Source organism: Zootoca vivipara, chromosome 2 (assembly GCF_963506605.1).
Source record: "Zootoca vivipara chromosome 2, rZooViv1.1, whole genome shotgun sequence".
In the NCBI taxonomy this organism is placed as follows: Eukaryota; Metazoa; Chordata; class Lepidosauria; order Squamata; family Lacertidae; genus Zootoca; species Zootoca vivipara.
This window is the reverse complement of record NC_083277.1, coordinates 98345859-98373399: the sequence shown is the minus strand read 5'-3', so window position 1 is coordinate 98373399 and position 27541 is coordinate 98345859. Positions and strand designations below refer to the sequence as shown.

The following is a 27541-nucleotide window of genomic DNA, read 5'->3' as shown; positions in this document are numbered from 1 at the left end:
CCTCTTTGATCACCAGTCTGTGTTGCCTGACTATGGAAGGTGAGCCAGGGTAGTAAAGGTGGCAACAAAATGGACTTCTGCTGTGATCTGTGCATACCTGCTGTAGAGTCGCCATCTTGGGTTCAGCCAGTCATGTACATCCGCCTACTTGGGACTCAATAAAGCAGCCTATTTGGCAGCAATCTTGGAAGTGCAGGGCCAAGGGGCTGTTTTCAGTTTTGTGGGCAACAAGTTGTAAAAGCAGTGTCTTCCAAACTTGGGTCTGCAACTGTTTTTGGACTACAAATCCCATCATCCCTCGCTAGCGGAACCAGTGATGGGAGTTGTAGTCCAAAAACAGCTGGAGACCCAAGTTTGGTGGGGCGGGGGGAAACACTGTTGTGAAGGCTCAGTCTTAAGCTTGGAGGTTGCACCTGTTACCCTCCAGGTGTTGTAGGACTACAACTCCCATCACCCCTGAGCGTTGGCCATGTTGGCTAAGGCTCATGGGAGTTGGAAGTCCATCAGAGGTGGAGCAAGATGGGTGCGGTCCGCCCTGGGTGTCATCCTGGGGGTGGGGGTGGGGTGACAAAATCCCAGCCGGGCCCAATCGCAGCCACAGTGGAGCGCGCACACACACCCCGACCTGGCCACCATGCTGGAGCACACCTGGCCGGGGAGTCGTGGGGGTTGGCGTACCATTTCCCCGTGCTCCTGGCTGGAGGAGGCAGACAGGCAGGGAAGAGGACGGGAAGCAGGCAGGCAAGCAAAAATGGAGGGGGCGGGAATGGGTGCCACGTGCCCCGTCCCATCCCTCCCTATGAGCGCTGCGCTCCCCGTCCCATCCCTCCCTATGGGCGCTGCGCTCCCCGTCCCATCCCTTCCTATGGGCGGGTCGCGCTTCCTCCGCCACTGCTCAGGTGGCCACCATTATCATTATAAGAGAACATGGGAGGCATTCGTGGTGAGTTGCAGCACCTCTTTTTCTAGAAAAATAGCACAGATAATGAAGATGGAATAGGACATCCCTGTTTTCGTTGGAGAAATGTTGCAGGGTATGTTATTGGTTGCTGTGGAAGTGCTCCTTGCTTTGGGCAGAACTGTCTCCATGTAGCCCACTATAGAGGAATTTCTCTTGTTTGTTTTACACCAGGCATCCCCAAACTGCGGCCCTCCAGATGTTTTGGCCTACAACTCCCATGATCCCTAGCTAACAGGACCAGTGGCCGGGGAAGATGGGAATTGTAGTCCAAAACATCTGGAGGGCCAAAGTTTGGGGATGCCTGTTTTACACCTTTCCTTGCTTCTTTCCTTTCGAGGATCAAGCCACTTTCCGACGCCCTCAATGACCTATACCTAGAATTCAACGCCCTCAAGGAACGGCTCGGAGAACTGACCACGCGCTTTGAGGGAGTGGAGTCTTTTGTGGATGAGATGAACAAAAAAGGCCAGAGTCAGCCTGCTGCTAAGAGATCCATTGGGGTCGCCCAACCAGAGGTGGCGAAAGCAAGTGCCCCTTTGCCAGCCAAGCGCCGGAGAGTCCTGATCCGGAATGGGAGAAAGCCCACAGAGTCACTGACAGGTGGAACACAGTAGAAACTTTGCTGAGGTGTCCTCTCCTCTGTTCCGGAGAGTTCTGGATCTTACCGATTGCTTTAGAGGCCGAATGTATCTGTCTTGTCTATCCTTCTCTTTTTTTCCCCTCTGAAAGACTGGATTCAGTGAGAGAGAGAGAGGCCTAGATAGAAGCCTTTCCTTGGCTAGTGGGTCTGCAGCAACAATTTCACTCTGTGCTTGCATTGCAAAAGGTATTGGGAGGATGGATTCTGTGGACTGTAGAATTTAGCTGCATGGTTCCATCTGGTTTGATTCTCAAGCGGGCTTGTTCCTTAAAATCCTCTCACACAGCTTGACCCAATCGGTAAGTTGAGAACATGTCCTGAACTGCCAAAGAGCGAGGCACACAGTCCACTTCTCAGCATTATCAGAATTGTACAGAACATCTCAGAAAAGGTGATGTCCTGCCACTTGGCACATTTCCAGTGTCGTAGAACCTTGAGAAGAAATATTGCAGTGGCCACAGCACCGGTGTCAAAGGTAATCGTTGTAGTTGAGCACAGTCAAAGGAAGTGTCTGGCAGTTGCGTAGGAAACTGTCCATTTCTGACAGCTGCAGCCGACGCCGTACATTTCGTCGTAGGAAGTAGTAATGCCTAGACTTTCAGGGTGCAGAATCTTACAGAGGATGCCAGTGCATAGGCTCTTGCCTTCCAGATGTTGTGGTCTAGAGTTTCACGTAAGCATTAACATGTACAGCCTCAACTGAACGCAACTGAGGAATAATCACATCTGTTCCCCCCCCTCTTGCTAGTGGGAGCAAATGAAGGCAGATGATAAATAGCAACGGAACTGTACTTGCACATATTGCAGAAGCAAGCAGATAACTCTGAATTCAGACTCCAAATTAAGTTTTTTTCTCCCCTGTGTGTCCATTTTTAAGTGCAAACTCAATCTCTTCTCGCATACCGGAAAGAGTGTTCAACCAGGAGCAGCTTTGCTTTTCATAGATGTAGGTTTATTAAAAGTGGCAGGCGCCATAAACGCGCATGCGGACCCTATGCAGGTTATGCGAAGGCGTGTGTACACATGCCATACTTGGTGACAGCGCACTGAAAATCTCAGCCACGTTATGCCCAAATGGCACCTTGGATGGAAACCTAGTCATGCTTGGAAAGCGAAGTCATGCCATTTGAATTAGGTAGTCGGCTCCCCTGACTGCCATTTGCTTCTTAGCCTGGAATGTTGCTTTTCCCTTAAATAAAAAATATATAAACGATCCACCTCCCACCCAGTGTCACGAGAAAACCAGCAGAGTGAATTGTAAACAGGATCGGTCTTCCCTTGCCGCCCACCCCCAACTTGGCTCTACAAGCCGAGGCCCCTTCTCGGAAATGGGAAATGTCGTGCCAAAATGCCAGATAGCCAAACATCACAGATTCGCTGGAGCCAGGTTATGAGTAACTGAGTTTTATATAATACTCCCCATTCCCCTGGGGAGCTAAGAGACACTCCTCCCTCTCGACGTTTGACGTTCGGGATGGCTGATGGGCACTTGGCCTTCATTTCCCTGCATCTTAACCCCCCCCCAGCCTCCTTCTCAGGGCCAACATGTTAGCATTTGGATGATGGGAAGGTAAGGCTGTGGAGAATCATTGACATTCCCACCCCCCCACCCCCCACCAGGTTTAAATTGCTGCGAGGCACAGGGGATTTCAAGTGTCAAAGCCTGGGATTCAGCATACCTGACAACATCTCCATACCAAAAAAATAAGTGGTACAGTGGTACCTCGGTTTATGAACACAATTGGTTCCGGAAGTCTGTGCATAAACTGAAGCGTTCATAAACTGAAGAGAACTTTCCCATTGAAATTAATGGAAAGTGGATTAATCCGTTCCAGACGGGTCCACGGAGTACTCAACCTGAAGCATACTTAACCCGAAGCATGGGTGTAATTGGTTCCGGAAGTCTGTTCATAAACTGAAGCGTTCATAAACTGAAGCGGAATTTCCCATTGAAAGTAATGGAAAGTGAATTAATCCGTTCCAGATGGGTCCGCGGCGTTCGTAAACCAAAAATTCGTAAACCGAGGTGTTCGTAAACCGAGGTTCCACTGTAGTGGTATCAGCCAGTGTGTGTCCAATATAGAGAGCTGAAGGGCACTGCTGGCATTTGATGGCATACACAATGTTAGAAGATGAGCAATTAAATAGGCCTGAGATGGTGTTTGATGTTCCCTTATGAAAAATTTCACCGCACGCCACTGGAGAGTTGGGTAAAAGTTTGCTTGGAGCATGTCAGCTATGCAATTCATGCCAGACATTGGTCCGTGCATGTTAAGGCCTCCAAAAGCACCTCCAGGTAAACTCTTAAAAGAGGTCAAAAATCATACGGGATAAAAGTGCAAGAGATTCAGCTCGATAGCCTCCATGGTGGAAGGGTTTCCATATGGAAATGGGGAAAAGGGTGTCCTCCAAGCTTTGCTACATTTAGTCTCACTTTATATTGCACTATGTCTACAAAGGTCTCTACTCGCTTTTCTGTTGTTGTTGCCAAACTTTCAACCACATTGCAGGGCACGCGATTTTCTTCCAGTTGTACAAGTGAGTGAATTTTCAGCAAGGTATCGATAAATGGCGCCCTGTGGCCAAAGTGGAAAGTGCAGCATTTTCCCTGATGCAAGCTGTTAACACAGAGCTTTCCAAACCGTGTGTCGGCTGCAGTGTGTACCGTAGCTATAGGTGTGTCGTGCAAACGCTTCCCCACACTCTGAGAAGGGGTTAATTTAGCCTCCAGCTGGCTAGCAAAACTGAATTACCGTGCCACAAAATGATGCATGTCTAAAAACAGTGTGTCACCAACATGAAACATTTGGAAAGCTCTCCCAACTATTCCAGTTCAGCTGAAGCATTTGGCACTGAAATCCCTGTATCCGTATTTTATTTTTATATGCTTTCCCCACTATCTTTTAAACTGTAACCTTAAATAAAGACAAAACGAGGCAACACACTGTCCCAATAACAGTTGCTTTGCTTATGATCTTAAGCTAGAAGCCAAAGTACAACCCGTGTTTTGTAGCAAGATGAAGAATCGGTCTAAGCTTTGCTCGTTGCCAAATGGATCACGTCTAAGAACATTTATCAAAGCTTTCATTGGAAGCTTCCTTAAATGTTGCCCTTATTTCAATATAACACTTCCCAAGCCACTTTGTTCCTGACCTAATGGACAAATCTAAGGCCGTACAGAAGCACCAAGGAGCCATCCGTCATAGTCACTATGTCACAGTGTTGAAGTCCTTTACTTGCACAGATGCAGCTCATGGCCTGTCGGAAGTGGAATGCCAAATCTGGGAATGAATGAATCATTCTGTAGCTTTTCATATGGTGTACTTTTACTCTAAATGCATACATGTTTTAAATAGGGCTTTAAAAAATCAGATTACTGTCTTTAGCTCTGATAACTTTTATAATACCAGGCTCTCTCCCTCTCTCTGTAACAGTTCTACATGAAAAATCCCCAAAGCTACAAAACTTCCACACTTGTGTACATCTAACCTTTTAATAGGGACCCGAGTGGGGCTGTGGGTTAAACCACAGAGCCTAGGGCTTGCCGATCAGAAGGTTGGCAGTTCGAATCCCCGCGACGGGGTGAGCTCCCGTTGCTCGGTCCCAGCTCCTGACAACCTAGCAGTTCAAAAGCACATCAAGTGCAGGTAGATAAATAGGTACCACTCTGGCAGGAAGTGAGAAGAGAAGAATCCTTGGAAAAGACCCTGATGTTGGGAAAGATTGAGGGCACTAGGAGAAGGGGACGACAGAGGACAAGATGGTTGGACAGTGTTCTCGAAGCTACGAACATGAGTTTGACCAAATTGCGGGAGGCAGTGCAAGACAGGAGTGCCTGGCGTGCTATGGTCCATGGGGTCACGAAGAGTCGGACACGACTAAACGACTAAACAACTGGCAGGAAGGTAAACGGTGTTTCCGTGCGCTGCTCTGGTTCTCCAGAAGTGGCTTTGTCATGCTGGCCACATGACCCGGAAGCTGTATGCCGGCTCCCTTGGCCAATAATGCGAGATGAGCGCCGCAACCCCAGAGTCGTCCGCGACTGGACTTAATGGTCAGGGGTCCCTTTACCTTTAACCTTTTAATAGTCCCTGCCCTCAGGCTGGCAATCTTATTGTTGTTTCGCAAGCCATTCTGGGAGACCTGTCTTTTTGTTTTTAAGAACAGACTAAAAATACTTCAAATAATAGTAATAATAATCTGCACTTTTTTATTTTGGCTGTGCGATTTTTGCGACTGATGCAAGAGCATTGAATGGTTGTTTTTGGTTTTTAAGTGCAGCAGCTACAGTGGTGAGATGAACAAGTTTATTAAGGCATACGGAAGGCATAATGGTCAGAAGTAACAAGGATTTTAATGACTGGATTCTGTGCTGAAGGGAGAAGCCAGCCTCTGGATTAGGCCCAAACGCACCTGATTCCTTAGTTCCACATTTCTCCCTGCTCCCCATGGCTCAGTCTCCCGCTTTATCCTGGTTTATTTCCCCAAGGGTAGCTCTGTCCCACTGCGGACAGTGATGCTCTCTGCTGGCTCCACAGTGCTATAACTCCCTTTTTCTTTTTACGCCAAGAATCAGTGGCACCCGCCTGTACCACCAGCTCTTAGAACCCACCTATTTTCTGTAGCCCTGAAAGCTGGGGATCGACCGGAAAATGAACTAAGCAGCTTATAAGAGAACAAAGAAGAGGGATCTGCCGGGCCAGAACAAGGGGCAGTCTGATCCTGCATGCAGGCCTGGTATTCAGAGGTAGACTGCCTCTACACATGGGCGCTCCATCCCTCTCCCGTGCTTGGCAGTTTTCTTCAAGCAGATTTCCCTCCCCGCCACGTTTGCATTTATAACTCAAATGCAGTTTGAGCAGGGCATCTGAACCAACCTCTCATCCGCTACCACCTGCCCCGCCCCGCCCTTGTTTCCCCTCCTAGCCCGTGAAGCCGTCCTAAAACTACGAGAAGTGCAGCTGTCAGCTTCTTTTGCGGCGGGGCCAGCTCTACGTCCTCCCCCTGGAGAGCGATCCAGGCCCTTCAGTTGAAACGCATTGCACTGCACTGCATTACACGGGGATCAGTTGAAACCCCCCTTCATTGCAGCGGGTTGGGCTAGATGACCCCCGGGGTGCCCTTTCCACAACCCGACGGTTCTCTAGAAGCCCCACCTGCCCGTGCACGCAGCTTCGCCCTCCCCCCTTAGCAACGCAGAGCCTACTCTCCTCTCCCCCCCCCCACTCCGCCCTTTTTAATATGTTTTTTGCGGCATGTCGTAAACCGTCCCTGCCTGCTATAGGCAGTCGCAGGGCGAGGAGACGAGAGACGGCGAGAGCCTGGAAGGGGAGGCGCCGCCCGCGTCCGCGAGCTGCTGGGGGCATTAGAGCAGCGGCGGCGCCCCGGGGGGTGGGGGGTGGGCTGCGGAGGCGGGGCCACAGTAACAGCCCCGCCCCTTTTGCTCGGGATGGGGGGGAGGAAAGGGAAAGCGGGCTGAATCGCTCGCCTGCGTGGGAACTGGTTGCTTAGATCCCCCCCTTCTCCCTTTTACCGTATTGGGAGTGGCTTTTGTTGTCTCCGTGGGAGGGGTGCTGGTGGGGTTTGCCCCCTCCCCTCTCTCCCTCCCCCGTGTGGGTTTCTAATTCATCCCCCTTTATCTCCCCCCCCCTCCCTTGAAAGAAAGAAAGAGGGGAGGGTGCTCACGTCGGGGTGGGCTCGCATCGCCCAGGTAGGCTGGTCCCTTTGTGTGGCTGGGGAGGGCGCCTCCATCGTTGGTTCTCCTCCTCCTCCTCCTCTTCCTCCCCCCACGTGCTTTAAGGAGAGAAGGGGCCGCCCCAGGCAAGAGACTCGCCTCCTCGCCCGACCCTGCTGCATGCGTGTCCTCCTCCGAGTCCCTTTTCCAGGCTGGCACCATCATGGCACAGGTGGGGCACCGGGTGGATTACCTGGCGGGCTTCTGTTGCCCGGTGGGGGGTCTGGCGGCTGGCAAGCCCCGCGTGCTGTGCCATGAGAACCAGATTTACCTCTCCAATGGCACCGAGTTCGTCTACGTTTACGACCAAGAGGGGAGGTTGATGAAGGTAAGCTGCGGCCAGATTGGTCCCTTTCGCTACAGGGAGTGGGGGCACGGGCGGAGAAACTGGGTCAGATGCTGTGAGGCAGGCAGGGACACCCCCCCCCCCCCTTGGCTTGATGCAAACTCTTGGAAACGCTAATGGCACTTTTACAGGATGCCACACATCTGCAGGCTGCACGAATTTATCTGGAATTGCTTCCTAATCCTCGCCTTGCTTCTAATTGCTAACCTCGTCTAAAATTGCCCCATCGGCATGCAGAACCCCCACCACCACCACCCCACCTTTTTAGGCACCCAGATTGTGAGTGCCACGTAACGTTTTGGGAATGTGAGAGGGCAATTCACCAGCAAAGTAAAAGCTTGACCTACCGTCTTGGTAGTTCAGTTTCTGTGTGATCCGGTTTTTTGTTCATCGCCCCTTAGAAGGTGACAACAAGCTACTGGCTGCTTCTATGCATGGGCAGAAGATGTAGCGTGTGTTTTGTGTGTCTGCACCGATCCACCCTTTTGTGACTTAACAGCAAACCCAAGTATTGCATTTTAAGCACATAACCCAGAGGGTGGGGAAGGTAATCGCTGTATGCACGGTTATGTTTTAATAGAACATTTATATTCCCTCCTCCCCGCTTGCCCCCATTGTGCTCAGAGGAAGAAGACTATGGCTGTATTGTGACAGAGCAATTGGCATTTCTTTAGGAGATCTGGTTGAGAGACGGTTGAGAGCCCTGGACTTGCACGAACTTTGCTGTGTGAACCAGGGACTACAGACTACAGCTCGCATCATTCCTATTAGCTGTCCTGGTTGGCGCTGATGGGAACTGAGAGTCCCAACAACCTCTCAAGGGTTACAATGCTCACCATGCCTGGTGTAAACAGAGTTTACACATATGTATTCATGTGCTCATGGAAGAAAACAGGGCTTCTTCTGTGAGTGCCAGGCTATGAATATCTATTCAGCTGCTGAATTGTAGCCAGTACCTTTTCTGGGACCAAATCTGGGTTTGCTTTGCAAGCTTCCAAGCAGTACCTGCATCAAGATGTGCATAGGCATTTAGAGCAAGAAGCAGAGTGAAATGGATTCTGTAGTTACACATCCAGATTTGGTGTGCCTTGTCACCTGCTTGCCTCGGCAACCGTAGCATGAGACAGAGCAGCCTAGTTTCTCCCCTCCCCCTCCCTTTATTTCTGCGATAAGATTACATAATGATTTGGGGATTGGTTCTGCAGAGGATCTTGTCTATTACCTGTTGGACGCCTCATCTCAGCATAACCACCTGTGGCTTTTGGATGTTTGTCTCATGTGCAATTGACAGGCAAGGCTCCCCGATGTGCCAACCTGAGCTTAAGCATCTAAATCCTCAATTAGGTCTTCTGCCGACTTTCCAATTCACTCTCTCACTCTTAGCAGCCTTTTTTTTCTTGCAGCAGGTCGGTTGTCTGTGCTACATAATCGACTTACATATGGCATCCAATTTTTGACATCTGCCTGTGGTGGTCTGGGCTTGTTTTTGTGTGTGTCATCTGTCAGATAGAAATCTGCTTCTACCCTCTGGGGGTAGTTCTGTTTAACCAAAGTTTAGAACTGTAAAATATGGGGTGTTCTTTGTTCTGTTCATTTGCACTGTCTATCGTTCCTGTCGATGAGCAACTGAAGTCTTTTTCGTAGGGATTCTATCACTTCCCCCTGTTCCTGCCTGTTGGGCCCATGACAAGCCTTAGCACTGTGCTAAATGTATCCCTTTAATTTATTCCCTTGATTGTTTCTAAGGAACCCATGATTATGGTAATATCTGGCTCAGCCTCCCACACCATTCTCTTGCACAGAGAAGTAGGTCACAAACGGGTTAACACTTCTTCTTTTTAATGCTGCCGATTCCCCAGATCACATGTGATGCTAGAACATCTAGCGTTTTCCTGATTTCTCATCCTTAAGAAGGGGCTCACTTCGCAATCCTCCGAGTTGCTGTTGCAGCTTTTACTGCAGACAGACACGCGGGGCTACTTACTGCCTGTTCCTTCGCTCCTGAAATGGAGGCCCATCTTGCATGAAATATGTCACTTGTTCATCAGCAGAGCGCAGCAGCAATGGCAACTGCTAGCAGCTTAAAGTGAGGAATTACATATAGACTGCTAGATAATATAAACTCCGCTTAATGCAATGGATGCTCCTCGGAGAAGATGGCAGGAGGTGTACATCCTCGGCACAGAGGGGAAAAATAAGATCCTGCTGATTTATGTGAGGGAAGCCTACGTTAAATCAAAGTGTGTGCAGACATAACGGCTTCGGATGACACGCCACTGGGTATGCGGAATGGTACCCAGAGGATGTTGTGTCTGGCCAGACTCAGGATAGGATACAGGAGGTAATAGATGCTCTTGGGAAACCTGCTTATTTTTCATGTGGCTACAGCATTTTGGAGAGAAATTCCCACGGTACCCTTGGGGTGGAACCCAACGTTGCACTCTTACAAACATTCTGTCTGCTCAAGAATTGCCAGATGGAAAGACGACACCACCCACCCCCCGCACCCTGATCTGGGGCTCCTCCAATTTTGGGGCATGTGGGAGCAGTGGGGGGGGTGGCCTCTTGCACAAGGCTTCAACTGATGAGGTGTGTTAGGTGAACCCCACCCCTTGTGTTATTACAATGGGGAAGCCCTGGGATAGCTCAGTCAGTAGAGAGCATGAGACTCTTAACCTCAGGGTTGTGGGTTCAAGTCCCACGTTGGGCAAAAGATTCCTGCATTGCAAGGGGGTTGGACTAGATGGCCCCTAACAAATCTGCGATTCTATTGATTATTTTCAAAATGAACTGCATGGCATCTTTGAAAGCAGGCAGGTGCTGACTTGGTACTGGCTTTGCACCCACATCTTTGGCCGCAGAATGAATTAATTAAGGTGAAGCTTCTTCCGTTGTGTCTTCACGACGGGAAAAGCCCCACTTCCTAATTTTCACCATGCCAGGCTGCTGCTAACAACGTAAGAGATTGCCAATCTTTTATTTTTCTCTTAGTGGCCATTCTTATGTGTTAGGCTTTAGCACTCAGAAAGAAGCAAGACTCATGTTCTGCCATTTTGGCTTCTTTGGAGTGAAGAAGGTTTATATTAGGGGAAGATGCTGTTCTGGTCACTTTGGACCCAAACCTGGGTCTCCATGGATCATCCCTAGCCAGCAGGACCAGTGGTTAGGGATGATGGGGATTGTAGTTCAAAAACAGCTGGAGACCCAAGTTTGGGAAACACTGCTTTAGATGATCAACAGCCTGTTCCAGGTGTGTATTCAAAGACCTGGCCTTCCTGTGGGCTCAAAATGTGGCTCAACCAGGGGATGGGGTTGTGGAGATGGCTCCCATAGCCCTCCTTCCCTTGTAGGATTACTGAAGACCTTCTAAGTCCTTCTCTTTTTCCTTTCCTTGGCTTTTTCCTTCCTAGGCTGTCTACAGGTTTCCCGATCAAGTTTGGCACGTGGAGCTCCTGCCTCTCCACCAGCAGCTCTATATCCTGTGCGCTGGAGTTGGTATCTACTGTGTTTCCTTGGACTACCAAAGCAGGTGAGAGACAAGGAGAGGGCATTATCAGGCAGGTGTTTCATACCTGTTTCTGGGGGCGCCAGATTTCTTAGGAATTAATTATCAAGTTGCCACCCGTGTTGGCGACCAGACTATCTTCTTCCTTACCAGGCTTAGAACTTTTTCAGTGATGGCTCCAGTATCTCGGTGTGCCCTCCCTGACGTGATCCAAACAGACCCACTCGTTTGTCATGTTGATATTGCAGTCCTGTACCCTTTTACCTGTGGGTAAGCCCCAGTGGGCTCAGTTGGGCTTAGTTCTGAGTAGTCACGTACAGAATTGTGTTTTTATACTTCTCTCTGTCGCCAACTGTCCTTTTTTATAGTTTCTTCATTCTGCTTTTTAAGATAAAGCGGTAGAGCATCTGATTTGCATGCAGAAGGTTCAGGTAGGGCTGGGAGAAGCGTCCTATCTGACGGGATAGCCGCTGCCAGCCAGTGTAGGAATTATTATTATTATTATTATTATTATTATTATTATTATTATTACAGTGGTACCTCTGGTTGCAGACAGGATCCGTTCTGGAGCTCTGGTCGGATCCTGAGGTTTCCGCAACTGGAGGGACCGCTTGTGCGCATGCACATGCGGCGGCAGACCACTTCTGCGCATGTGTGCGGCATGGTAGAGCGCTTCTGCGCATGCGCGCATGGCAAAACACTTCTGGGTTTGCCGCTTTCGCAACATTATTATTATTATTCCACCATCAAAAGATCTCAAGGCGCTGTACAACGTTAAGAACACATTTTACAGAGCATAATTATAACAACATAACATAAAGCATAATAATAGAATAGCTCAGTTGGTTGGAGTGTAGTGCTGATAATGCAGGTTCAATGCCCGTATGGGGCTGCTGCATATTCCTGCATTGCAGGGGGGATGGACTAGATGGTCCTCAGGGTCCCTTCCAACTTTATGATTCTATAATAAGGAAGAAGCACAGCTTGGCAATAAAATAATCAGAATAATTCTTATTACTGAGCTAGATGGACCAATGGATCTGACTCTGTACCTGGAGTTTTCAGGCGGAGAACTGGCCCACACAGCAGCAACCTCAGTCAGTATTTTTATTTTTATTTTTAAAAATGGTAATAGCAGTCAGAGAAAGGGATGATCATGTTTGTGTTTGTTTGCAGCACTGGGGAAGCCAGTCTTTAGCATTCTCCACTCCCTCTGTACCTTTTCGCCTAGTTAAAATCGCCACCCGTCCCTTTTGCCATATAGTACAGTTTCATGATGTGTGATTTCTAAATGGGAAAAGAGCGAGGGGGGTGGATATTAAACCTCTCCCTCCCCAGTGCTGCAGCCCCAGTCTGAATCTCTTTTGAGTTGTAGCCAACGAAACCATTGCATGTGCAGGACAACCTTTCCTGAGCAGAATTTCCCCTCTTTGCATCTCCCCTCCAGGCCCCTCCCCAGTCGGACTCTGGGGGTTCCTCCAACCCTCCGGAGCCGATTTGGCAGCGGCAAGGAGAGGAAGAGGGAGATCTGTTCCACTTGCAGAAGTTGTTCCTCGCATGCAGTGATTCAATTGGGTGCAACACTCTCCTTTGTCTTATTTGTGGTTCTCCTGCTTTGCGTCTGAGGTGCCGCCTTGCCGCCTCTGCCACAGATCCCCATCTGCTTTGTGAGTCTTCAGGGGGCAGCAAAAGGGTTAAGTGGCTGGGGGGGGGGCTCTCCCTCCAGAGCAGTAGCTTCCCCCTCCTTTATCCAGCTGGCTGCTCCCGAATTCAGCTCTGTGAATCACCGCCACCTCCACCTCCGTTTCTGAGCTATACCCTTTGGCTCCGCTGAGAGCTTCCCCTTGTTTGCTTTGAAGGTTAGCGAAGCGGGCAGATGGCGAGGAAAACGACTGCTTCTCCAGCGTCCTCCCCATGGGCTCCGACACCTGCACCTTCCCCGACGCCACGCTTTGCACCTTCACGCTGCTCAACGACGTCCTGGTCACCCTCTCGCAAGTCCAGGGGAGGTGGTGCATGAATCTACACAACCTCCCGGGCCCTGAGGACCGGGGGAACTTGCCACGCCAACCAATAAGCCATGTGGATATCACCACCAGCACAAACAACGACGGGGACCTGTCTCTGGCGCACTTCCTCCCCGTCCTGTGTTGTGCCTCGTCCCCCAGCACCACCGACCACAAGGAAGGCCTGCGCCACTCGGGGGGCTTCGTGCTGGAAGAGCCTCTCTTCAGCCTCCTCTTTGGCATTGACGCGGCCATGCTGGATTCTCCCATGATCCTCTGCGGCTTCCCAGACGGGCAGCTCTGCTCTGTGCCCTTGAAGGCCCTGAGCTCTCCTGACAACCGCAGCTGCGAAGATTCGCCCGTCAAGATCCTCCACCACTTGGAGGAGCCGGTTGTCTTCGTCGGGGCCCTGAGGACAGAGCGGAGGTCCCCGGAGGCAGAGGAGTTGCCTGCCTACGGAGACTTGGGCTGCGACTGTGTCGTGGCTCTGGGTCACTATGGCAAAATGGTGGCCATCAAGGCAGCTCAGGGAGAGGAGGTCAAGGTCCCAGAGCTCCGCGAGTATTGCCTGCAGGGCCCCGTCCTGTGCGCGGCGTGTAGCGGGGGGAGCCGCATGTACTACAGCACCCATTCCGACATCTATGCCGTCGACTTGGACAGCAACCTCCCGGAGGCCGAGAAGGTGGAGGAGGCGGCAGGGACCCTCCCGTCCGCTCTGTCTCCCGCCAGCTTGAGCATCTGCAGTGTGGTGGCGCTCTCCTTGTCTTCCCGGGAGTCGGAAGGTACTGCAACGGGTCAAGGAATTACTCTGTGGGCCGGAAGGGTCAGGGGTGACTTGGGCACGGGGCCGTTGCGCACATGCAACCTTCAAAATGGCTGCTTGTAAATGGCGAGAGGAAGGCGGACGGGTTGGGAGGAAGTTGTGGCCAGGGTGCACCTTAGCTGGGGCCTGGCTCTAGTCCCTCCCACTCCTTACATCAGGCCTGCACTATTGGCTCTCTGTCATGTGGGCAGGATTTGGTTCCACAAACAGGCCAGAGAACCAATGGGGATGGGGTTTGGTTCCACAAACAGGCCAGAGAACCAATGGGGATGGGGTTTGGTTCCACAAACAGGCCAGAGAACCAATGGGGATGGGGTTTGGTTCCACAAACAGGCCAGAGAACCAATGGGGATGGGGTTTGGTTCCGCAAACAGGCCAGAGAACCAATGGGGATGGGATTTGGTTCCAAAAACAGGCCAGACTATTTTAAATCTGTCCTTACGCTGGCAGACAAGCCTCCTGGGCCAGATGTGGCCCTGAGAGAGGTACCATTCACAGCCCTTTCAGTTGCCAATACACAAATAGGAAAGGAAGACAGTCTTGCGGCTCTAGGGGGAAGCTTGGGGCCTTGCTGTGCCAACCTTCCTGTTCCTTTTCCCAAGTGCTCCCCACCCCAACAACGTTAGCTGTTGGTCAGGGCTCTGGAGACTCTTGCCCCCACCCACAGTTCCTGTCAGCAAGCTCCTTCAGCCCCCACCACACTCTGAGCCTTAGCAGGCTTTGGCCAAAGGTGGGGCCTTTGCTGAGAGCGAGTGTGGGGCCGTATCTTCAGGGTCTGCCCCAAAGTTCTCCTTTGCTATCATCCCTCCTCAAGGCCCCCATTTCCCTGTGAGCCATTCATGCCAAGCCCGCCAAGTTGGGCATAGCCAGTCAAGGAGTGGGGAGCTCTCTTGTTCTGAGAGGAGGAAAGGAAGCAGAGCCCCCACCTGCCAGCTTGCCTGCCTGCATGTCTCCAGCCTCATCCCAAGCCCTTCTTTCTTCTTGAGAGAGAGAGAGAGAGATGAAGGCCTCTGGCAGAAGCTGTGCCCATCCTGTGCTGGCTGCAGGGTGCCACGATTCTCTCTCTCTCTCTTCAGCATCCTGCACAGAGGGGAGCTTAGGGCCAGCGCAGAGCAACCCCAGGCGCTAAGAGAAGCAGACGGAATTGAATGGCAGTTCAGGAGCTCTGCCTCCTCTGGCAAAATGGCTCTGTAACGCGTAGCCATTCAGAGTCTTGGGTTTTTTTCCCTCCTTGTGTGGAACAGCTGCATTGTGCTTGCTCACCATGCAAGAGGCATTAATATCCTGTGTGCAGGAAGCAGCCTTCGTCTCGCTCTCGAAAAGGATCAATAAAGGCTCAGCAGCTGCCATTTGTCTCCTGCCTTCAGAGCAGATCAGGAGTGGGGCCGCTTAGCTTGCCAGGATGGGATTAAGAAGCGTGGGGCTCTTTGCACCCACTCTTCCCATCAGGGCAGCATCAGGGACGTTGCCCAGACTCAGAATTACAGCATTTACTTCATTGTGAATATTTGGGTTTCTACAACGCTGGAAATGTCTTTTGTGTGCTGGCTGTTGAACTGCGCAGGAAAGGAAGATGGCGTTGGCTGAGAGGGTAGACAAAATAGCATTGACACAAGGCACGTGGGCTCATGAGAACTAGGACCTTGGGTTTGTTGGTTTATTAACTGAATCCTGAAGATCTCAGGGAGGCAGATTTTGCCCATAGCCTTGTCCCATGTCCTGTCCACACACCACCCTGCCCGCAGGCTTAGTTCTTCAGCTAGCTCTCTCATCTCAAGAGCTTGCAAATCAGGAGAGGGAACAAAACTGAGGAACAACACGGCCAGACAGAACCAAGTGAAAAGAGGCCAGCTGGCCCCTGTGCTCAGCCGAGACAGGATTCTGCAGGGAGCATGTATGTGTGAGTTTGCACGTCTTCTCCCGAGTGCTGCCGAACTCTTCTCGGAAGCGGGTTCTCCGTCCCCTCGCAGCCCACCCCCCTTCGGCTGCCTGTCACTTCACTTCAGCACCACTCCCGACAGCAATCCTCTGTGGGGACGGAGCAGCGGGAAGCCGCTTGGGCCTGCCTGTGCCCCTGGATAAGCGAGCGCAGTTTGGCTGGCAGCAAGGATCCTTTTCCCCATCCTCTGGCTCCCTTTCCTTTGCGCGGTCCCCAGGGCAGCTCTGCATCTTTCTCACTCCCCCTAGGAGTCATAGCTGCCAAGTTATCCCTTTTTTTAAGGGAAATTCCATTATGCTGAATAGGCTTCCTCGCAAGAAAAGGGAAAACTTGGCAGCTATGCTAGGAGTGCTGTTTCCAGGTGCCATCGCTTTCCACACACACACACACCCCCGGTGCGATCGGTTTCCCAGTGAGGGGCGTGGCAGCTTCCGAAGTTGCTTTGTTCCCACCGATGCAGCCATGGCGGTTCCCGAACCTTCAGCACAGGCTTATAAGGTTCATGGTCTGCCCACCACACCTTGCAGCTGCTCCTGCGTGCAGATAGGAAACTGCAGCCTCATAATTAGCACTCCAGTGTTTCTCAGACCTCTCCACACACACACACCCTTTTTTAAATATATGGCTTCGGAAAGGATTCTTGTCTGACTTGCCTTCCTTCCCCTGAAGCCCCAGTACTGGAATTCTAGACCAAGCACGGGCAAGAAAGTAGATGGGGGATTATTGCTGCATCTCAGGATGGCAAGGATTCAACACACACCCCAGAAATATACTGCTGAAATAAAGAAAGCAGTAGGCAGAGCTGGGAGTGGCTTATTGTATGGAAGAATTGTGATCTCAGTTTAGCTCTGACGCTCAAAACAAAATGGTGGGCTCAGGATTCCTCACTGCAGAGGAGGAGAACTTGTGGGTGCAAGGGTGGGGGAAGGGGGGTGATGGGGGCGGTTTGCCTTGGGTGTCATCACTGAGGGGGGTGGCATTCGGCCCGCCGCCTGCCCGTGACTCCCCAGCCTACCCCGAGCCGTTGGGGGAAGGTGTGGAGCTGCTCTGCTTTGTCAGCGGCATTCCCCCCCTTCCCCCTTCATTTTGACAGCTTGGGGGAGGCTTGGGAGTCACAGGTGGGTGGTGGGCCATTGCCCCCTACTCCCGGGCTGCTTCCTTGGGGGGGAGCCTCCCCTGAGCTGTCAAAAGGAAGAGGGAAGGGAGGAAGGCTGCTGGAAAAGCGGCATGGCTCCCCCACCCCACCCAGGAAGCAGCCCACCATGGGCTATTTGCTCCACCCCCCTGGAACGCTCACCCCGCCCCATGGCCCCGCCTCCGGGTACCTGAGCCGCTAGCTCCGCCTCTGTGTGGGTGTTGCCCTTGCACTGCAGCTCCCATAATCCCTTGCCAGTGGCCATTCTGGCTGGGGCTGATGGGAGCTGGGAGTCCGACAACATCCCTGCTTTGATCCGGAGTGTATGACCTCTGCATCTGGCTCTCTGATTGGTCAATCTCAAGGTTCTGCTGAAAACCTTAAAAGAGTGGTTGAGGTGAGGCCAACATCCTCCTGAAGCCGTCTTCTAGCACCCCACCCACCGCCCCAATCTCCATCTCTTGTGTGCGTTTCTTTCCTCAGGTGAGTCCGAGCTTCTGGCGTTATCTGCTAAAGGCCGCCTCATGACCTGTGGCTTGTGCAGCCCGGATGATACGCAGCCTTTCAAAATGAACCCTGACAAAGCTGGGCAGAGGATCAAGGAGCTGCTGTCTGGGATAGGCCATGTCTCTGAAAGGTAGGAGCTGTCTGGTATTTTGCATCTCTCTGCCTCCCCCCCCCCTCTTCTCTGTCCCTCATGCACACAACATATTGCACACACCAGGTGCTTTGTGTGTGTGTTTTTCCCCCTTTCCTTTGACTTAAAGCATACAGTCATACCTCGGTTTAAGTACGCCTCGGTTTGAGTATTTTCAGTTTATGTACTTCGCGGACCCGTCTGGAACGGATTAATCCACTTTCCATTACTTTCGATGGGAAAGTTCGCTTCAGGTCAAGTACGCTTCAGGTTAAGTACAGACTTCCGGAACCAATTGTGTTTGTAAACCGAGGTACCACTGTATAGAGAAAAATGCAAAACTTAGCATCAAATATCTTTTTTCCTCTTTTTTTTTGGGGGGGGGGGTCCAAGCTAAGACTTTGAATACAATAAGACTCTAAATACAATAAAAATGTAAAAAGAGGCGGTGTTGGGGGGGGGAGACAAAGGAATAAAGAAAGAGGCCGAGAAATAAAGAAAAAGAACTAGAAAAGAGAGAGAGAGAGAGAGAGAGAGAGAGAGAGAGAGAGAGAGAGAGATCAGAAGGTAAGGGACTTCCAATTCTTTGCCTGTCCACTATATATAAACAATATTCACTTCATCCACCCCAATATAACACCCAACGAAGCCATTTTCTACAAACAAACATTATCTTCAACCCTCAAATCCTAACGCCGTTATTTCATTTTCTTTTTCACGCAAAAAGTTTGTGAGAGGATTCCAACCTCTATCAAATGTTAACAATGACTTTTTTTTTCCTGATCAACCATGTCGATTTTGCCATCTCAGCTAAGTCCGTTAGTTTTAGCAGCCATTCTTCCATCGTTGGTAATAATGAGTCCTTCCATCTTTGCGCATATAAAAGTCTTGCAGCCGCAACACACCGGGTGTTTTCATATGAATATCTTGCAATGCCAACGGGATTCTCCTTCCTCAGCAACTGGTATGGGGAGGTCAGCTTTGGCAGTCTCATGGCAACATCTGAGGATCAAAAGCTGGCCGCAGGTACCTTGCCCACAGGCTGTCAATTATAGCCCTGTTTGGGCATGCGGCCCATCATTTAATTCTGTTGGCTGGGCTCCACCTTTGTCCGCAGTTGGGGACTAAAGCAGAGAGTTTGCAGGCTCCCTGCATGATTTTGAATCCTGGGTCAGCTTGTACAGCAGGTAGCCTTTTTCGGACCTCACCCATTTCCCCGAAGAAAAGGCATGGAAGGCAGCAGGGTTGGGCAAAGGGAGAGTGGCGGTTCCTGTCTTCTCCAGTGTTCTTGCACAGGATTTCCTGTGCATGTTTATTTTTGGCAGGCGAGTGCCTTTGCCCCCTGTTAATTCCTCTTTTGTCTGTGTATCCACGCCAGCTCTTGGCCTTCCCTGTAATCCATTAGGATGTGCAGACTCCACTAGCAGCAGCGGCATGACTGTGTGTCCTCTCCCCCCCCCCCCCCCGGTCTCTGCAGAGTGTCGTCGCTGAAGAAGGTCGTGGACCAGAAGAACCGCGCTCTGATGTGCCTCAACCAGGTGATGAATGTGAGCGCTGCTTTGCTGTCCGGCCAGAGCAGCCAGAAGCCCATCTCTTGCACCATCACCACCCACTGGAGCCACATCCTGGTCCAGGACAGCTTGGCGGTCTCCTGCGTTTTGGAGAACGCCAGCGAGTGCACCCTGGAGCGCGGCTGGACCTTCTGCGTCCAGCTCTTCGCCAGCTCTTGCGACTTTGAAGAGGACTCGTCCGATTCCGCCACCACTTACACCTTCCCCATAGACCAGCTCCTCCCCGGGAACAAGACAGAGGTGACCCTCCCGCTGGGCCCTGCTGAGGGCTCCAAGCTGGAGCTGCCCTTCATGGTCTCCTGCTCCCTCTACTACAGCCTGCGGGAGATCCTGGGCACGGTCTCGGAGTCCACCGACCTGCTGGATGACCTGCTCTCCGACGACTCCACGGGCCTCTCCCCGGATAGAGAGGGCATCTGCCTGCCCCTCAAGGAAGTCACCATTGACCTCTTGCAGTGCCTCCGCTTGGGCGGCCCCAACGGCAGCATCTCTGAAGCCTCCCCTCCTCCAGCTGCCCTCCCCCTCCCTGCGGACCCGCTCGACACCTTCCTGAAGCTGTCCCAGATGCAGTCTGACCTCGAGAGCGTCGAAGGCGGCGGCGAGCTGCTCCCAAGAGCTCTCGGCCCTCTGGGAGAGGCGTACTTGGCTCCCTCTGTGGCCTCGATCAAGGTGTCCTCTGAGCTGCTGAGAACCACCCTGAAGGACTTCTGTGCAGGTGTGTGATGCTTGGGGGCACAGGTGACCTCCTTCCTTTCTCTCTGCCTCTCCCTGGTGAGGGTTTTTAGTGCCTGCTGAGCCCACCTGCATTGGCGGTTCTTAAATGCTTGCTCCACCCACCCACCCCCAAACACACACATACTGAAAGAGGTGGCTTGTTTTGTGTGCAGAGGAGGCTGTTTTCAAGATGGGGAGCTTCCTTGTCATTTGGCTGCTTTTGTCCCGTCCTTGGGCAGCTTGAATCCAAGCCGCGGCCGGCCAGCTGGCGTTTTATTTCACCGCATCCCGTTTAGAACCCCGCTCGTGCTCCGAAAAGAGTTCAGAGCAACTCCCATATGCTTCCTCGGGGTGTCCTCACCCAGACCTGGCAGCTTACTTGGCCAGCCCCTGCTTTAGCCTCAGTTTTGGAAGCAGCATTCATATCTGCCTTTGGGGGCTGTTCCGTTTGCCAACTCACCCCTCCTGGCGCAGATGAGAATAATGCAAGCTGCCCGACTTGGGCTTTTGCTCCGGCTCTGTCTCCAGGCCAAATGCAAACCATGTAGAAACAGTTTGACTTAAACTCACAGTGGCTGTCTACCCCCAACTAAACCTTGTAGGGAAAATGCTATGTTTGTGCTCATCCTTTCGTTCCCAAGGATGTTGCTGCAGGAGCCCCCTTGACCCTGGCTAGTTAAAAAAAAACAACATCAGAAAACACCCGTCCTCTGGCTGTTAATGAGTAGCATGTGCCCATGTTTATTCCTTAGTTTGGATGTTTTTCTTTACTTTGAATTCCAGAGAAATCAGTGGCACAGCAATGATGTTCTTGCAATGGTATCCCCGGGGGCATGTGTCCCTTGAGAGAGAAAAAACTTTCCTAGGTTGAGTATTCTGTGCTCAAGCCTAGGAATGATACTGGGAGAGGATGATTATTCTGCTTGTGAGCTGTTGGCCTTGCAGGACCCCAAACAACTTTTCTAAGCACCTTTCCCCGCCTAAGTATGAAGGCGGCTAATTTCAGGGCCAGGCAACTGTGCGGTGAAAATTTTAAATTGTTGGCAGGCGATCCTTGCAGAATCCTTTCTGGAACCATAGTTACATCGAACCAGAGAGGCAAACTTGGGTCTTCCTCTCTTCCCTGATTTAAAGCTGCATACCAGCACCCTAAAGCTTGAAAATGATTCCCAAATTCTTGGGCAGGGTGAGGAAAACTCTGCTGCCAGGCGAGGAATTGCACCTGGACCCAGCTCCCCATTTGAAAGAAAGGGGGGCTTTGAAGTAAAGAAATGATAACGCCATTGGCACACGCTAGCAAAAAAAAACCAGGATGGCCCTCCTCATCTGTAGTTCCCAGTCTGCAGATCCTACTTCCAGCCAAGGCTGGCGTGCAAGGTTTGCCAAAACAAGCAAAAATATTTTCCCCAAGGAGCATCAAATCCTGTATTTACAGTTAATTATGCTGGGTAAAAATTTGCATAATTGTCCTCATTGGGTTGGGTTGTTGTAGTAGTAAGATTCGAATGCCTTTGCCAAGAAGGATGGCCGTGGTGGTGAGATTAGGATCTGGGGGGTCCCTTGATCCATCTGCTGGAACTGTGGATCCAGCTCCCGCCAGCCTTTTGAGCTACTGCACCTGCAGCCGGGGGAGCAGCCTGGGGCAGGCACATGTGCTTTTGTGAAGCATTAAATTTGGGATTGGGTCCTTTGTCTACAAACCAGGTGTGTGCCCTAGCCTCGGATCATCTGCCGCAACTGGCCGCTCCTTGCACCCCACCAAGTTGGCAGCCAGTATCAAATCACCCCTTTGCTTGGCTTGCAAATATTCTGCCCCCCCCCCCGCCGCCGCCATATTGCGCTGTGGGACAACCAGAAGAACCGGCGGGGCTATGAGGTCTTTCACGCTCCCTGTTAATTTGCTAATTTGTTAGTTTGTGCTGCCGCGGCGAATAATCCCGGCCAGCAGCTTCCCAGGCGCTTCAGGTGGTTGGCGCAGGGTGGAAATTGGGGAGGGGGGGCAGCCGGCTGCACCCGCGAGCCGCCCACAATTCACACGCGCTTCATGGTAGTGTCTGCTCTTCTTCTCTGCTGTCACTGCTCAGATGTCTCGCTCTGCTGCGCCGTGCTACGATGGCTGCTGGCAGATAACGCCGAGGCGGATGCCCTGCGGAGCCAGGACGCAGCAGCCGTGCGGGGGCTGGCCCCAGATGGAGGCGAAGTGCAGTTGAACATCCGAGAGGCAAGGCATGAGTCGTGGGCTGGGCCTAAGGGAGACGGGCGTAGGGTTATCCTCCGGTGGGCACCTTGGCCAAGCCTGGCGTGGGTTTTGGTTAGAATGTTGAAAAGTTCCGCACAGCAGCCTCTGCCCTTGGGTCTAGGCTCTCGTCTTTCATTCCCCCTTTCAGGTACCTGGAGTAGTGTCTCTCCTTGCCTCATAAGACCCCTGAGCCTGACCTTAGATTATAAGAAGCCTGGATATGGGAGAGGGAGAAGAAATATTGGGAATACAGTACCTGGATAGGAAGCTTGAAGCAAGTGAATGACAGCTTTTTGCCAGGCTTTTCTGCACGCCTTGCATGATGTGTGGGGTGAGGAGACCCATAGCTCTGCACAGGCCTTGGTACACCTGTAGACCTCTGCATGTCCTGCCCACCCACCCTGTTTCTCTCGTCTCCCAAGTTGGGAAATTGCTGCTGTCTGTGCAGAAGAGAAATGGAGCAACCCGGCACATGGCTGGAATTTCTGCATGCTCACTGCAGTAGCTGAATCACAGTGGCTAGTTTGGGCTTAAAGCATCCTTTCCTGAGTACTATAGCACTAGGGGTAAGGGAGAATTCCCTATAGCAAGTTGTGTGTGTGTATGAGAGAGAGGCAGGCAGGCAGGCAGGCAGGCAGGCAGGCAGGCAGGCAGGCAGGCAACCTGTTAAACAAGAGCAGTGGAAACTGCTGGGGCAAATGCCCTGGTTTCTGACCCCTGTCATTTTTTCCTCGGTTGCTTCACTCACAAAGTAAAGTCTCTTGCAAGTTTAACCTTGGAAAGTTGAATGGGTTTCTGGCATATGAGAATCGGTGGCTCCCCAATTGTTGCTGAAGTCCCAAGTCCCACCAGTGACAGCCACCCTATCCAACAGTCAGGGATGATAGGAGTTGCAGCTCAACACCACTTGGAAGGCCACAGACTGCCCACCTCTCCTCTAGTTTACCCAAAGGCAAATTCTACCAAGTCATGCTGTGTGCAACAGCCTTCTATCTAGTCCAGGGGTACCTTTTGCAGCCCTTTTGGGCAGAACTTCCAGGGCCTGCATGCCAGGGGCAGCTAGAGGCAAACCTGGACAGGGCAGAAAATGTGAGTCCCACCTTTGCAGAGTAGGCTGCATTGGGCCAGGGAGGGGTAGTCTGAAAAGGGGTGGGCCGGTTTGGACAGAGTCCCCCCGGGGGCCAGATGGAAAAGGCCCGAGTTTTCCCCAACCCAAGTGCTCAGCAGCGTTTGGTCCCATTTTTTGCCCTCGGTTACTGAGATATGAACATTGCTACCACTTGACTGCAGGAGCCTGGTCCAGGGCACTAAATAAACAGGTTTCTCTTGCTCATCAGCTTTGCCGCATTTCAAGGGGGAGGGTGATCAGAAAGGAGCTTTGGCTGCCCCCCTCTCCCACCACCTTTTAATCCTCTTGCAGCGGCACATAGCCGCTGTTAATTGCTAGCTGGCTCTGCCACCGTGGCCGGTAAACCCCCCGAGAGGAGCGGCGGAGCGCTGGCAACCACCCGGCCCCTCTGGCTTTGTGCAAGGGAGCGTTAATAACGCCGGCAGTGATTAGTGGCCGTGCTAATTCTGCTCCGGCTGGCCCTTGCGGATTAAGCTCATCAGGGTGCATTTCAATGGGGCACGGACAACAAGCCCTCTCGTTTTGGCAGGGCGCAGGGGCTTCTGTCCCAGCGTTTCAGCTGGCCAGGGTGCCAATTCATGGCCATGTTTGGTGGGTCTCAGCATCATCTCAGTAAATTCAGGAGAGGGGAGAAGTGGGCGATCTGTGGATCTTGTTAGTTAAAGCTACTCCCCTCTGGGAAGTTACTGGGCACTGTCTTGCCACGGTTGGAGGAGAGATAATAGTGGAACAGGGTAGGGCGGGAAATGATTATTTCCCCCCAGAATCTGCAGAAGCGTGCATCAAAATATTAGACCCAAGGGGACAAAACGGCATCTTCGCCACCAAGCTGTGCCAAGCCACCTGCTTACATCCCCTGTAAAATGGAAATGGATGGTGGGCTTCTTTTGAAAACAGACCATTGAGGCGTGTTGTCGCTGGGCTTTTTAATTTGCACTGTTTGGATGAATTTGCGGCAATGGTGTGTCCTCGTTATCCTCCAGGTGGCTGTCAGTGACCTGAACCCAGCAGGCCCCATCCAAGCGGTGGAAATCATAATCCAGAGCTCACCAATGGAAAACATGTCCCAGCTGCACCATGCTGTAGTCAGGCGCATTCAGGTACCTGAGATTTCAGATGAGTGGGAGGGAGGGAGGAAGATGCTGTTTTGGGGTTCTGGCATCCATCAGCTTCGGCCAGCATGGTCAGGGATGGCGGGCCACAGATTACATGCTTACTATTAATGTTTGATGTTTTTAATAACATCTTGATAACATGCTCTGGTTATCTCCCGCTTGGACTACTGCAAGGCACTCTACGTGGGGCTGCCTTTGAAAGTGACTCAGAAACTACTGTACAACTAATCCAAAACGCAGCAGCTAAACTGGTGACCGGGAGTGGCTGCTGGGACCATATAACACCGGATCTTCATTGGCTCCTAGTACATTTCCGAGCACAATTCAAAGTGTTGTTGCTGACCTTGAAAGCCCTTAATGGCCTTGGCCCAGTATACCCAAAGGAGCGACTCCATCCCCCTTGTTCAGCCCAGACACTGAGGTCCACCTCCAAGAGTTTTCTGGCGGTTCTCTCACTGCGAGAAATGAGGTTACAGGGAACCAGGCAGAGGGCCTTCTCGGTGGTGGCGCCCACCCTGTGGAACGCCCTCCCATCAGATGTCAAAGAAATGAAGAACTATCTGACTTTTAGAAAACGTCTGAAGTTTTTTTTTTGTTTGATGTTTGACTGTGTTTTTAATATTCTGGTTGGGAGCCGCCCAGAGTGGATGGGGCAACGCTGTCAGATGGGTAGCATATAAATAATAATATTGTTATTGTTATTCCCCACTCTAAAGGGTTTGAGAAACAGGAACCCTGTTCTGCCTCATTCCAGTCATCTTTGAAAAGTGTGGGTCCTCTGATTCTCTTATTCGAAGGCAAGGAGCCTGGATTTCTGCATTGGTTAATCTTGCTTTAATGAGTCCGCCCCCCCCCCCTTTTTAATGCAGACACTGATTCTGGAGCAAGCAGCCGAGGACTCTTCTCCCCCAGATGTCCGTGTGCAGTACCTCCACCAGATCCAAGCCAACCACGAGGTAAGAGGCATTTCTGTCCCTGAACCACCACCAGCCCCCTCCCAGATATCCTTAGGTTCCAGGGTCCACAGAAGCAGATCTTGTGCCTGGATTGTTGCAGGAAGGCTGGAGAGTGGAGTGGTGGCGGCGGCAGCAGCATGGGAGGTGGGTGGGTGAGACAAATCACATGCAACCCCAGAGCTGCTTGCGTTGAGCTCTGGAATTGCCTCTGCCCAGACCAGTTAACCAGGGCTTCTCTTTAGACTCTCGCCCGCATCAGGCCACACAGAGACACCCAAACGGTGGAATCCGGGTTGACAGACTAAATGACAGCGAATGGATTTATGGCTTGTTCTGTAATTGCTGGGCTGAGACAGGCAGTTGGGCTGACCCAATCTGGCAGTGGCTGCGTTCCGTTCTATTTACGCTTTCCCTGACTTGATTAGCACCCCCCCCTCTTTCTTCCTCTCTGTCTCTCTTCCTCCCTCCCTCCCTCCCTGTCCCTCAACCCTCCCCTCAGCCCAGGGCTTCAGGCAGACATTTATAATACATTCCATATGATTTCAGGAACTGAAAATGTTAAACATCCTCGGCACTAAGGTTTTCACTCAGGGCTTCTCTCCTCTCTTCTCTCTCACACACATACCCAAATTCAGCAGCAAAGCAAATTAGATTCTACGATCCGAATGAATTTCATGCAAATACTTCCGTGCTTGCGTAATTTGGGGTAGTGGCAAGAAAGGGGATAACCGAAGGCCCCGGGGGGGGGGGGGATAGACATCTGGTTCATAGTGGGCTGAACGGGGAGTCGTGGGAAGAAGAGGACTGTTAGCTCTAGGGGAGGAATGAGGGAGCTTGCCACAGGATGTGGTAGACCGGTTGGACATCAGCCTGCCCCCTTGTTTAAGCCAGCCTTCCAGCTCAGTTGTTTAGGGTAATAATGCCAAGGTTGGAGGTTGCAGGTTTGAGCCCCATATGGGACAACTGCAATTTCCTGTGCTGATGATCCTTCCAACTCTATGATTCTGTTACTCCTTTGCACCAACTGCGCTCCTCGCCTCTTTCTTTCTTTCGGAAGGTGCTGCTAAAAGAGGCACAGTCCCTGCGCGACCGCTTGTGCCTGGGGAACGATCCGGAGGCGACGGTGGAGAAGCTCTTGCACGTCTACCAGCAGCTGCGCAACCCCAGCCTGGTGGTCCTGTGAGCGGGGCGCGTGCCGTGGCTCTCCGTCTTTAGTGCGCCATGGACGGCTGCGCATACTACCTTTGCCCTGTGCCGGTGGAATGAAGGGAGCAGCTGGCTGTACACCTTGCAGGCGGACCGAGGGCTGGAGCAGAGGCATGGCAGGGAGGAGGATGAGGAAGGGGATTCCAGCTGGGCATGCCCTGGGGAGAGGGGGTGTCTGGCTGGGTCTGCTCTATGGAGACCCGGCCCCTTTTTAATTTATTCTCCTTTTCCCCTCTCCCTTTCCCCTGCCCCATTTCAATGTGTTTTTTCCCACCACCACCACCACCACCCCCAGGTTCTGAATCCCTGCCCATTCCTGGCAGATCTGATCGGTTTGTCTTGGCAGCCTCGCACGCAGGCAGAGCCGTCCAAGCAGACGGCCTCTGTGGATGCGTGTCTGTGGTGTGTGTGTCACGCGTGTGTGTACGTGTGTGTGTGTGTGTGTAACTTGGATGGCCGACAAGGTGCCGTTGGTGGGTGTGGGTGCCGTGTTGTGGAATCACACTGGACCGTTGCTAGTTTAGCTTCTTTCGCTTTTGGTGACAAGTGGCTTTGCTGTGCCAGGCCTGGGGGGGAGGGGAGGGAGGGAGGCGGGTTTTGGGGGTGGAGGGGGAGGGGGAGGCCTGTTGAGTTGTGGGGGGAGGGGAAGGGGGCAGATTTTAACCGAGTTTTTGTTCCCTTCCGAGCAAAACGAACAAGCTGGCAGTGGAAAAAAGGGCTATGCCTCTAGCTGTGTTGTGTATTTCGGAAACACTGTGGAAAAACAAGACTCAAAAAACAGGATGCCACATGCATAAGTAACTCAGGGGTGCTGTTCGGATGGTGCCCCTTTTTCTAATGGAGCGTTTTGCTCCTTTTTCCAGTATTTGTCCTTTCTATATAAAC

The 27541-nt window shown here is 51.9% G+C and overlaps 1 protein-coding gene across 2 annotated transcripts; it reads left to right on the top strand.

The window, feature by feature from the left end:
* The first annotated feature begins 6888 nt into the window (after positions 1–6888).
* On the top strand, positions 6889–27223 carry FAAP100 (FA core complex associated protein 100). 2 transcript variants are annotated; one of them, XM_035104112.2, is made up of 9 exons: positions 6892–7663; positions 11092–11210; positions 13046–13974; positions 17573–17726; positions 19204–20012; positions 22096–22232; positions 24363–24479; positions 25364–25450; positions 26508–27223. In XM_035104112.2, the coding sequence occupies exons 1-9, from the start codon at positions 7499–7501 to the stop codon at positions 26631–26633; spliced, it is 2643 nt and encodes an 880-aa protein (XP_034960003.1). In that variant the 5' UTR covers positions 6892–7498; the 3' UTR covers positions 26634–27223. The 2 variants fall into 2 exon arrangements, 1 of the variants encoding a protein (XP_034960003.1); XR_004691865.2 differs by lacking the exons at positions 22096–22232; positions 26508–27223 and having other exon boundaries at positions 6889–7663.
* The last annotated feature ends 318 nt before the right edge of the window (positions 27224–27541 follow it).

Excerpts from the sequence above, each read along its gene's own strand:
- FAAP100 (XM_035104112.2), top strand. The coding sequence starts at position 7,499 with ATGGCACAGGTGGGGCACCGGGTGGATTACCTGGCGGGCTTCTGTTGC. Across the intron at positions 13,975-17,572 it reads GTCTTCCCGGGAGTCGGAAG|GTGAGTCCGAGCTTCTGGCG; the intron begins GTACTGCAACGG and ends TTCTTTCCTCAG. Across the intron at positions 20,013-22,095 it reads CCTGAAGGACTTCTGTGCAG|ATGTCTCGCTCTGCTGCGCC; the intron begins GTGTGTGATGCT and ends GTCACTGCTCAG.